Source organism: Enoplosus armatus, chromosome 16 (genome assembly GCF_043641665.1).
Source record: "Enoplosus armatus isolate fEnoArm2 chromosome 16, fEnoArm2.hap1, whole genome shotgun sequence".
NCBI lineage: Eukaryota > Metazoa > Chordata > Actinopteri > Centrarchiformes > Enoplosidae > Enoplosus > Enoplosus armatus.
The window spans coordinates 8,080,608-8,093,434 of NC_092195.1; the positions used below are offsets into that span (position 1 = coordinate 8,080,608).

Below are 12,827 nucleotides of genomic sequence, written 5' to 3' on the forward strand. Positions count from 1 at the left end.
AGTAAAAATGGGGTTTGGTGTAAATCTAGGGTGTATTGCTGTCATATATCACACTACCTCGTAAAAACGACACTGAGGATTCTGGGCCAACAAATCAGAGAGAACAAAATATGAGTTCTTATTATGTCGACGGTCTTCTTAGCAAATATACGGCGGGCAGTTCTCTCTTCCCAAACGTAGAGCGTGCGTCTTGCAGTATTGGACCCGGTGGAGAGGACTATAGCTCGGCTCGGACTGCTGCGGCCATCGCGTTTCCACCGTCGTTGTCTGGAGTTTACAGCGTCAATAATGCAGTGTACCAGAGCCGCCCCATGTTCTCCTCGGGCTATGGCCAGGGGCAGGACGCGCACGCACTGCACCGCAGCCTGTTTGACCAGAGCCGCCTGTTCACCGACAGCTGCTGCCATCCGGAGCCGGGACCCCTCACCTCGCCGCCGGACAAACAACACCGGATGTACCCCTGGATGAGAGCATCAGGTATGTGCTAATTCTGTCTCTTGTGTGCTATATCAAGGCCCTCAGGTCAACGCTTTTACAAAACATTGGGATACTTACATTGGCCGTTAGTGGTTCAATTAATTTCGTGAAGCCATTGGTGTTGCATGGAAAGAATCGTAAAACTTTTATTGCGCAACTAATGAGTTCTGCAGCCATAAATTCATTTGGCCAGCGCTCCTGTGTGTTCAGTACGCAGAGACCTTGCCGCTGGGGGTTTTCTCTGCACTCCTATTACTCTTATAGCCTCTTCTCCCCTTTGTGGCTGTAAAAAAGACCGGCCTGTTGTGTAAATCAGTTCTCTTGCACTCTGCAGCTCCTTTCTAATTGGGTCTGCACTGCAGAGGCTCTGGTATTTTCTGAAACTCGTTCGTACACATTGCTGGATCAATATGCCCCCGTATTGTCGGCTACATAAAGAAGTCAAGTGGATTTAGAATGCAGGTAATTTGAAACACTGGCATTTGTTATCTTTTTGAAGGAGAATATGTTGGGGCTGTAATCTAATTACTTATGGCTCCTTCGGTGCGCAGAGCATCGCTGGCTTTTAATTGGAAAAGCATGCAGAGTATCAAAGGAGTCATGGGCCAAACATCCCAGCAGGACTACTTTAAATAGATGCAGAGAACTTAAAAACCCCCCGCTTATTTCCCCTCCTGATTTGAGTGTGTGTGTGTGTGTGTTTGTGTGTGTGTAGTGAGGGGAGGGGGTTAAATATGAGCCACAATTAATTGCGCAATCACAAATAAATGAATGAGTCCCAAGAAGTTTCCAGCTACAAGTTTTTATTGTCAGCACCAGTTTCAGTATCACTTTAATTAATGTTTTATGCAGTATTGTATTTCATACATATAGAAAAAAAAATTCTGCCAGATATATGGAGCTGGAGCATCTTATCCTCCACAGATCCAACCCGAAAGCGGGGTCGGCAGACCTACTCCCGGTACCAGACCCTGGAGCTGGAGAAGGAGTTCCACTTCAACCGGTACCTGACCCGCAGGAGGAGGATCGAGATAGCCCATGCCCTCTGCCTCTCAGAGAGACAGATCAAAATCTGGTTCCAGAACCGCAGGATGAAGTGGAAGAAAGACCACAAGGAAGAACCGGTGTCGACCCCTGGGGAGAGGGACGGTGATATCCAGGCGGTGTCAGAGACCGCAGAGCCCGAAGCTGGAGACACCCGGAGCGCCGGTTCGGAGTCAGAGACGGCTGCAAAGTAACCAAAAAGACGGACAGAGCATTAAATGAAAGAAAACACACATAAATGTGGGTTAGGGAGATGTTTCTCACATACCATTCATGCACTAAGAGCTTTGTAGGCTGATTAATTGAATGACAGCTGAAGGCAATTATGTAATAAGCATTTAACAGTAGGCTGTAGGTCAGTATTTCATATCTAAACCTAAAAAGCATCAAAAGGACTCGGCTTGAAATAGCGACATTAACTACCTAGCCAAACTATATTTTTATATATATGCAATACGATAATTTAACCTGAATGAACTACTGAATCCACATTCCTTAACGAAAAACTACCTAATATTAACCTGCTAATATCAAAACACTCATTCAACGCTGAGTTGAAATTGACTGTAAATGAACATATTGGAATCCTCTTCCTCCACAGACGCTTGTATTTTCTAAAGGGAAACAAATACAATAATCTGCGCAAATGTGCCTTATTGTGAATAAAGGCTAATTCAAAATGAATGTTTTGTTAGTTAAATGCCTCCAACTGTGATTTAGATGCTTCAGTAAGTGTACCACTGTATTATTATTTTTTACTCTTATCACTGCTTTTCACTTGGGGTGTTAACATGCAGTGTTCGATACTTATTTACCCTCCAAACATCCCATGCTTAACAGAAATATTTGTTTGGTTTCGGATGAACTCATGTAACCTACCTCAGATTCCCAGAAAGTCAACGTGCTTATTATACCGTAAACAGGAATACTACCCTAACGTAAATGTTTTGAAGTCTTTTCGCCGTGTACTGTAAAATGTTCTATTGCATTTAGGAAGATCTCCAGGCTCAAGATTTCATACGTGTTTGTGAATGCCAGCAATAAACGCATGCCCTTTTTATTCAGACAGCATTACATTTCAGTATCAAGTCATTACATTTTTTAATTTTTAGTATAAAATGAGTAGGCTATTGTAATCCAACGTGTGCAAATATTGTGATTATATTTAGACTCAGTGCCAACGTTTTCAATGTGAATTATTAAGTAATATGTGAACAAATAAATATTAAAAGTCTTAAAACCTCTGGGAATGTCTTACATCTGTAAATGGAAATTTAATAATTGAATAAAATAGCTTTTACTTGTCTATTTGTTTGCATTTAATATTAGCGGAGTTAATATTGTGTAACCACGACAATCACGACGGTAATCACTGCAATTTCGCGCCAGTTGAGTGACAATATGTCGCTCACTGTCACCAGTGCGTGCGTCAGTCCCTGTGGTGAATATTAGGTTGCATGTAATGAAACATGCTGCAGTCCATTATGAGGGTTAGGTAAACACTGCAGTTGGGGAATGTGAACTATGAGGATGCGAGATGGGGCAGGCTGCAGATGAAGGGAAATTACTGTTGAACTCTGCATTCCCTCTCCCCTCTGTAAGATGGCGCCTGACGATGACACCCACCACCCCCCCACCACCCCCCCACCCTTCCCCTCTCTGTCCCTCCCCCCTTTTCTCCCCATCTCTCCTGCCAGCTCTGGGTCATAAATCCGTTGTTGTTTATGAAAATTTACAACATAGCAATGCAACTTTACGACCCGGCTCGTTCTCCTATTGGCCACGGCTTGTCACGTGGCGGGGAGCCGTGAACATGAACTTTTTATATATAATTTCCAAAAGCGGAATAGAGCTGCCTTTCATTTAACGGTCTCGAGCTTCCACGCGGCTGTTTTCACCGGCGTCCTTCTACGTTTTTATGCCTCTCACATTTTTTTAAATTATTTTGGAGTTTGGACTTTTCTCGGTCACACAGAAGCTCGACGTGTATTAGCCTTTCAGAGACATGACTGGATCGTTTGGGTGCCCTGCTGTCGGTCTCCTGACACGTTTTGGTACGATGAGTGGAAGGAGCCCCGGTGCGTCACTGACCCCCCGGGAGCCCCAGTTTCCGTCCGGGGACCCAGCTGGATACTTCCCCCCCGTCACTGCCCGTCTGCACCTGCCAACCCTCCCCTCGCCTCCCCTGTTTACAAGCAGAAACCTTCACAAGGTAAGACAACTGAAACTTGCTTGCTCTTTTGTCAACTTGCAATGACAAACAAATTTAAAGATTACGCCTCATTTGTTTTCTGTTGTCATAGCCAGATGTTTAAATCCTGTGGAGGAAATGGTTTCATGTTAGTTTATTTTGTGATTTGAATGGCAGATCCTACGTGGTTATATATCTGATCAACCTGAATTGGATAACCTATAAAACTTGTGTTGCCTTTGTCTTGTTCTTCCTGTTGGCTTTTGCATGCTGTCAAAACCGTATTTGTTTGTTGTTGGATTTGAATGGGGATGGGCTTTCGGCTGCAAAAATCCATTGGGTGGATGGCGGCCAATAGATGTGCTCTTTGACGCCCTCCTGTGGAGACACTGGGGGCATTGCGGTTGCAGCTCTGTCTGTTTTGCTGCAAATGGCCATCAGACAAGTCGACCTCTATTTGTGCTTGTGTTCCCTCGCATCATGCTTTAAAGTGTTGTGTTTCATACGCTTGCATGCAGGCCCGGACTCAGAGTACACTGAACTGATGAAGAGAATCATTTTCAGTGGACAAAATAAGATTATTTAACAGTTTGAATGACCTTTAATTCACACACAGGGATGTCCCTGTCGATGGCATTTCTATATGCAGAATATTTGTTCCAAAACATTATTTGCTGTGTTTGCACACCGATGTTGTTCACGGTGTTCCTGAACATGCACGCTGCGAGCCTGATACGCCGTCTTGTGACACTGCAATGATTTGTTTCGTGCAATAAATTATAAGTCGGTCAAGCAACCAAATTCTAAAGCATGTACAGATTTCTTATCAAGATGTAAATCTGACAAAAGTGAGTGTATATCCAAGATAAAGATGATGTACATTAGCCATTTTGAATCTTCCATATCTGCTTGTAACATTTGTTATTTTCCGGTTTCTTTTTTTTTTTTTTTTCTTGCAAAAACAATACTAGTTTCACAGTGGAAAAATACGTTGCTCTCTCCATATGTTCGCCATTATAGCTGTAACCCTTTCTTCTGTAAAGACAGTTTCGGTTCTGTTATGAGGTTGAGAATTGCTCTGCTCATCGTATTGCATAAAATGTCACAACTATCCCGAGTGTGACCACTGTGAGCTTCAGTCGTGCTGCAGTCGTGCAGGATATTAGGCCGAAAATGAATTCAAATATTGAGATGTTGGTGTGTGAGGGGGCCTGCAGAGTGCACTGCCCTCCTGTGCTTCCTGCAGCAGTGCCCCCCCCCCACCCCCCTCCCTCTCGCTCCCAGCCCGACATGTTTGACACCAGTGCGCACTCACTACTTTCATCTCCTTTCTTCTGGTCCTTATTTAGTTCCTGGGTGTGTCTCTGGCTCAAGTCGGGGAAATCATTTTCGTGGGAACTTTCTTGCCATTGGCCAGCCATAAATCAGCTGTTGGAGCATGCCTGTTTAGCCAACACACACACACACACACACACTCTCCGTAGTGCTTCTCTTTTTGTGGGCCCACTGGATGTGGGAGCCCGGTATACACCCTTCCTCACATTGTGCCTTCTGGGGATCTGTTACCGCAAAGGGCACACATACCTGGAACAGAATAAATAATCTATATCTCGCTGTTTTTTGGCAGTAACACATGATTGGGCTTGTGCTGGCAAAAGGGGGCTGCTCTGGGGGAATAGCATGTTGGGGGAAAGCAGAGGACAAGTCGCTGCCTTCGAGAGACGAAAGGTGCCATAAAAATTCCACAAGGAGAAAACCAAACGGACGAGGCGCCATGCCTCTATTTAGGCTCCGCGTCTGTGTCAGGCTCTGTGCGGATCTCCTCTTTATATATTCCTGCTCAGAATGAACAAGGACAATAGTAGACAGTTGATTTACACTTTTCATTGGCCAGGTGACAATCAAAGCTGGAGAGAGTTGACATTTTTTTATACCTAAGAAACAATTTCCCGAAAACTTAAAGTTACTTTTTATTTTTTTTGGACATTAAATCATCTTTACTTGTACTTATTGTACGATTAGAAAATTATTTTAAAATTGTTACTTCAATATCACATTGAAGCCTATATTTTTATTCAGTGGAAGAGAAGGAACAGAAAGTCATAGGACGCTACCTCTTTGTAGCACAATGTTAAATAGGAATAGCCCACAGAGCAATAACAGAAGCCGAAAAGATGAATTATTGCCGAATATTGTGGTTATTTTACATCAATAACATTTTAAATGCGCTGGCTTCATTTTATCCATGAATCGTTTCCAATATTTCCTTTTTCCATCATTTCTTATTTCAAACGTTGCCTCTTTTGTTTCTTTGAATTGCAGAGCGGCTGTACTGAACTCCACACGCTGCAGCTGCTTGTAGAAAAGAGATTTTATGTTGCTCTCGATCTTGTGTTGATATCTCACAAACATACAATACACTAAAACTGCAATGTGATAAGATGTCTGTTAAAACGTCAATATGAACGACGGTTCGCCATTAAACGAGGGCGTAATAAAGTCGGGTTGCGTGCAAAAAGCTTATAATATCATCTGAGGGCTTATTGTTTGGAATCGTGAAATTTTAACGAGCATAAAATGGGCAGTAACGTGTGTTTACGTGTCTTCATATGTAGCCTATATTAAAAAATATTAATTCTTCAATATGGCATGAAGGACAGGCCTTGAATGGCTGTCTGTCATATTGTTCGACAATGTCCTGTTTGGCTTTTATATTTCCCCTAAACATTTATTTATTAGTCTTCTCCCGCATGAGTGCTTGTTCACTTGTTTTATTATAATAAGAAAAAGTGTGAAAAAAACCGGCAGCCCTGTTTTTGAATGGGCTTTTATTCTATTAACTGCACAGACTATTTGCACTCATCGCCTATCATAACATGCAGAACGGATTCTGATCGAATTATTCCTGTACACTTTCCTCGCGAAGATTGCACTCTCAGCATGTCACTTGTTGTATTGTTTAGGAGCCCGTTGGTTTTTGCCGCAATGGTCGTTAACCTCTGCATGACCCCGTGTGGAGCCCACGCCTCGCGGATCGCCGCAGACAGGCAGTGCAACAGTTGAGCCAGAGGATGGCGCACCACGACAATCCAAAACACCCGAGCCCTCGCTCGGAGTTTGCCCTAGCCACGAGCGCACGGAGGCGCGCGCCCTTCACATCCCACCCAGTATTTCCTCTGTGCACGAGTTTACCTCTGGAGGTCACCGAGCAGGATTTACGACTGGTCAACAAAAGCACGTGATACTCCGCCGTACCCCATATTTGGGTGCCTACGTAAGAGAGAATCAAGTCCATGTCCCACTCATTTCCATAATTCATCATAAATTGTGCAAGGGTGCTATAGGACGCGCTAAACCATAAGAGCCACAAATCAAGCACACAGGTTTATGCTATTTTACCTCAAAACAATAAAAAACAACAACAATACCAGCAACGAACAAACGGTGGAATTGTCAACAAATGAGCTCCTATTTTGTGAACTCATTCTGCGGTCGCTATCCCAATGGCGCGGACTTCCAGTTACATAATTATGGAGACCATAGTACGGCAAACGAGCAATACAGGGACTCAACAGCCATGCATTCCAGCAGGTACGGCTATGGCTACAACGGGATGGACCTAACAGTCGGTCGGGCCGGTACCGGACACTTTGTGGGCAGCGAGCGGACGCAGGGCTACTCCCCGAGTCACTCAGCGGCGACAACACCCTCGGTGGAGCCGGTCAGGTACACCCAGTCCGCCAGCAGCACCGGGACATCGTCTCTGTCGCCACCACCTGACCCGCTACCGTGCGCCTCGGTCGCCACCTCGTCCCCGGTCACCGAGACTCAGTCTCAACACAGAGCCGTGAAAAACTCTATAACGACCCCGTGCTCGAGCTCGAACGGAGGCACGCTGCTGCTCAGCCGGGACTGTGGGTCCAAAGCTGCCCCCCTCGAGGAAGAGAAGCCTGCGGGAAGCGCACCGACAACTCCACAAAATGTCACCGACTCATCACAGCCTCAGATATATCCGTGGATGAGGAAACTGCATATAAATCACGGTAAGCTGCTTTTTTAAATGATCTGCTATTGATTTTACAGACTTGGCGCTGTGTTATTGTTTGGTAAAGGTGTGATCGTGTTTATATCTTATTCTGGGACTTTTTAACTCAAAGAAAAACAGGCCAAACTTCAATTTGGCATTATGACTTTTGTTTTTTCATTTAAAAAGCACAAAATAGATTTACCCTCCAAGAGGCATGTGGCGCCATATGCGCCTCTCACCTGTTTGGTGTATTCTTGCTTTTCAATACAGTCTACGTAGACCAGGTACGGGATCATTTAACAACATAACATAAGTTAGTTTAGATATATACAGGATATATGAGTTTTTTTGCTTCATTTCAATAGCCCACATTTGACATCCTTTCACTGTGTTAATTCCTTTTCGCAAGGTGCAGTTAAAAAGGCGTGTAGGTATTTTACTTTGTTATTAGTTGTTTTTAGTGAATTGGAGTTCTAATAAGCGTCATTTAAAACTTGTGTGTACCAACTTTTACGCCATTCCCACCTACGGAAACCATAAAGGAAATATCAAAAAAAATGCGAGAAATTTAGTCAAAAAAACTTTTTGCACAATTTGTTCTAACATCTACTGTATCTCGTGTGTCTCAAGATTTGGCAGGACCAGAGGGGAAGAGAGCCAGGACTGCATATACCCGCTACCAGACCCTGGAGCTGGAAAAGGAGTTCCACTTCAACCGGTATCTGACCCGCAGGCGGAGGATCGAGATAGCCCATGCCCTCTGCCTCTCAGAGAGACAGATCAAAATCTGGTTTCAGAACCGCAGGATGAAGTGGAAGAAGGACAACAAGCTGAAGAGCATGAACATGGCGGCTGCAGGCGGGGGAGGCTACAGGCCTTGATACTCACTCCTCTTCCCCTGATAGCGAGCACTATGAAAATAAAACAAAGATTGTCATATCAACTTCTCCTCCTCCTGTATCCAACAGCGCAGAGACTTTGTTAACGGGCTGAGTGCGGGACAGGGGACACCCCACCTAAGCCCACTGTATGTCCAACAACCGTCCCATTATATTCCTTTTTATTTCCACCGTGGTAATGCTTATGTGAGTAAAAAAAAAAAAATGCATTATGATGTACAGCTCTGTCTAGATTTAGAGGAAAAATAGAAACACATGAAAATAAATGTTTGTTTAAATTATTTCTTGTTCAGACGAAAAAAAAAATAAGAATAAAAAACGTCAAAGCTTGAAATGCTACTTAAAACCGCAAATAAACCCAGTAAAAGTTGTGTGATGCTCTCAGAACAATAAGAGAGGGTTGAGCGCGAGCTGTGTTTAGCCTTCGTTTTCTCTGTATGTACTGTACATGTATGTATTTATTTGTTTGATGTATTGTACCAACGTGTCAGATAACTTGCTTCCAAAAAGTAGAGCCAGCAGAGTCCGTAAGCCTTTGTGTGGTTATTGTGTGCGTTGTGAACACATGTATGGACAGAGGTGCCGACTCAGTCTTGTATGTACAGTAGCTGTGCCTTGTACCTTTGTTTTTTTTTCCCTGTTTATTTGCAGGAGCTGCAGTTTGCGTTGTTCACCTGGGCGCAACATCTTAGTAAAAGCGTGTTTTTTGTCTTTGTTTAGCTGTTTTTATGTGGAGGGCCCCACAGTAAAGTTCATTGCCTATGTGTATAACTCCATCGTGATTTAGCTTTTTGTAAATGTTTTTCAAAGACTGGAAGTCAAGAATATACTATAATAATAATGATGATGATGATGATGGCCATTATAATAAACTTTCTACTGGAACGGCAACATTACAGTGAGTGTACGTTTTTGTAAAATATCCACTATCCATTCGCGCTTTTGCCACGAGTGCTGCGTGGAAGAGAAGAGTCAGAGTTTGCTGTTTGGTCCAAAAATGTTCAAGTCAACTTGTGTAAGCTGTCAGAAAAAAAAAGTCAAAGTTTCCTCAAGTCAAATCTCCTTGAATCCAACAGGTCCCCTTGAATGAAAGCTTCGTGTTTTACTCACCTTTGCTGTGGAGCTGTGGGGGCTTTTGGGGGTCCTTGGCCACTAACCGGCTCCAGGGGCCGGGAGTCCCCTTGCGCACAGACTCCTGGGCTATTCCCGGAGAATCAGCTCGACTTTTCAAGCTGTAAACTTTATTAGGGCCGATTCTGGCTCTCTGACATTTGGGTGCTAAATGAATGGGGGGTTTTGTCTATGAATTAGATCGTAAAAATCATCCGGAGCGCGGCCAGATAGGCTCACTGGCCATAAACGGTCACGTGGTGGCCATTAAAGTAAGTTTTATGGTTTTGGGGAGTTGACAGTATATTGCACATAACATATAATCGCACTGACGGCGAGGCTTCGTCTGACTCTCTCTTTGCAGGCTGTAAGTGTTACTTGACCGGTACAGACCGTCTCTATTGCTCAGTCTGCCTCAGTATGGACCGGACGCTCTCCAGGATGAGGACCGCGTCTCTGGGTAAGTTTCTGCAGACTATCCGGTAGCCCGAGAACAGCCAGCCTGTGTTAAACAGCCTTATTATTGTATTCGCTCCCTCTATCCGTCCCTATTAGTCCATTACACTAATTTGTCAGTTGTGCAGTGCTGAATACTGGTCTCGGCAGATGTTGCGCAGGGTTGGGTCCGGCTCATGGCTATTTAATTGCTTCCTTCCCCGTGTAACTTGTTTCCCTCCATCTGTGGTGTAACTCATAATCCATTTTTACATGTTGGATAATTATCTCTGTGTCCATTTCCACCCCCACAAACTTCTAGCTGTTGTCGTTTTATTACATTGGAGAATTCACAGACCGTGAGCCAGAAAGTTTCCAAGGGGTGTGTGTGTGTGTGTGTGTGTGTGTGTGTGTGTGTGTGTGTGTGTATGTATAGATTTCCTTGATAAAGCTAATGCAGGCCTACACATTTACAAATAGCTCCGTCTGATTGGATTCTGTATGTGCTGATGACTTTTGGAAGTTGTTGGTCAGTCCCTGGAAAAAAAAAAAGTTGCAGTTGCTCTCCACATGTTGGCACCATGCATGCGGCTCCGGGACAGGCTGTAAACTGTGTCAAGTAAACACAACATGGGAACAAACAGCAGCGGGGAGACATTTGAAAAGGAATTCCGTTTTGTGTCTGCCACGTCGTTTGGTGTTTGGGGTTGAAAAGTTCAGATGACCTCTTTTAAAAGTCACTCTCGCTTTGTGGTGACCTCTTGTCCGACCAGCCACCAGTGGACCCTGATTCTAAAAAACCTGGACTGAAAATGGAGGAAAGAATTATATCGTTTATGACTTCTTTTTTGGACGCGTTGGCCTTGTCTTTTTCTTTCTTCTTGCGCATTTCTTCAGTTAAAGGGTGTGAGACTCGATTTCTAAATTGAGATGTCCAGGCCAGATATACACGAAAACATCTACAAAAAAAAACAAAAATCGGATTTCACTATTTAAGTCTTATGAGTTTTTGGCAGCAAACGACCAAGCAAAGAACCATTCTGCTTTCTTAAAGTTGTTGCCTGGGTGCTTTTGCAAAGGTTACATTGTCCGCCAGCCATCATAACTTAAATACCAAGGTTTTATTTTTGGCGCAGAGGCCTACATCATTCTGTCTAGAGTCATTACAGGTTATTTCCGAACCTTTCTGCAAATAAATAAATGCATTAATCACCGTAGAACTTTAAATAACTTCTTAAATCCATGTCCGCCAAAGCTGGAGTGGAATTTAAAACATGATCAGACTCACAATGTGGAATTCTCTTTTTTTGGCAGGATTTTATTTTTTATATAAGAGAAATCCTAAAGTTTTGAGGTTGCTGTATGACCCAAACCATATTGCTGATATCCCTCGTCTTATTGCTTAACAAGTCTTGCTCATTGTTATGTAAAGAAGTCACCAGCTTTACAAAATACGGGACTTCTACTTTCCGGTTTGATTCTAGGCACGCTGAAAATACAACAGGACTCACTGAGAGTGCGTCTATTTGGAAATTAAAACCCTTGCCAATATTTCAAAAGGAGAAAATTCGACAGGGCCCCATGTGCGGCATACTGCCAGGCAGAGAGAGAGCGAGGGAGAGAGCGCTGCAGGTTCATCTGGAGGTCAGCCACAGCACCAAGATAAATCTGCATCCTCTCCGAGCCACCAGCAGAGCTCGCTTTAGGCCAAGTTCACTGTCACCCTGCTGTATGGAGAGAGAGGGAAACACGCTCACACATCCACGGTACCGCACGCACATACACACCCAAGCGCGCCTTCGCGTTAATGACACGTTTGCTTGGCGTTGCCTATAAGCATAATGCGTCTAAATGAATTTAGCGAGGGACACAGAGCCTGTGGTAACATCCTGCACTGGAGGAAAAGCCTATGTGAGGCGAGAGGGGGAGTCTGACTTTAAGTGTTGCCTCCAACAAAGACTTTTGGCTGCTTTGGTTGCTCTATAACGCTAATGAATGATTTGCATATTTTACGGCCCTATTAGTCTTGAGTGGGAGCCGATTGGATTTATCTTTCCACTCCCTCGTTGGAGACATCATAAAGCCACAATTGCATTTTAGCTCTTGTGCTGGCATCTTCTCTAATTATGAAATTTGGGGAAAATGATCCGCGTGATGGCAAGAGAGATGCACATTGTTCAAATCAATTTTTCGTTTCAAGAGGGCCAGATATCTCACCGGGCTGGGACAGATGAGCGCGAGATAGCTGCAGAAGAGGAGGAAAAATTGGGGTCAAAAGTTTACCCGCTGAACAAGTCTCCGTCATCTGTTCACTCGGAGCTTGATGCCAGCCTTATAATAGCGATCTTGACTCTCCACACAAAAGACAGAATAGCTTTGAATTACATATGTTGCACGGTGCACTCCAGGTGAACCCTGAAAGCGCGGTGACCTCGCGTTTGGGACCGGGGGAGGGGACCCCCCACCCGTCCCCGGCAACAAGATTGAGTGGCTGGCGTTTTATTAGGGCGGTTGATTGGTGAATTTCCTTTGAATAAATTGCATTTGATATGTTTAGGGACGAGGGCAAAATTAGCATTTTGAGGATTGATACTCTCGACCCGGTCACAGGGTAATGGGAAGGCCCACAGCCCCCAAACTGAGC

The 12,827-nt window shown here is 44.1% G+C and overlaps 2 protein-coding genes across 2 annotated transcripts; both read left to right on the forward strand.

The window, feature by feature from the left end:
• The first annotated feature begins 110 nt into the window (after window positions 1–110).
• On the forward strand, window positions 111–1,715 carry LOC139298928 (homeobox protein Hox-A7). The gene is made up of 2 exons (XM_070921754.1): window positions 111–477; window positions 1,402–1,715. The coding sequence occupies exons 1-2, from the start codon at window positions 111–113 to the stop codon at window positions 1,713–1,715; spliced, it is 681 nt and encodes a 226-aa protein (XP_070777855.1).
• A 5,457-nt stretch (window positions 1,716–7,172) lies between these two features.
• Window positions 7,173–8,797, forward strand: hoxa5a (homeobox A5a). The gene is made up of 2 exons (XM_070921686.1): window positions 7,173–7,755; window positions 8,370–8,797. The coding sequence occupies exons 1-2, from the start codon at window positions 7,173–7,175 to the stop codon at window positions 8,618–8,620; spliced, it is 834 nt and encodes a 277-aa protein (XP_070777787.1). The 3' UTR covers window positions 8,621–8,797.
• Window positions 8,798–12,827: the final 4,030 nt, after the last annotated feature.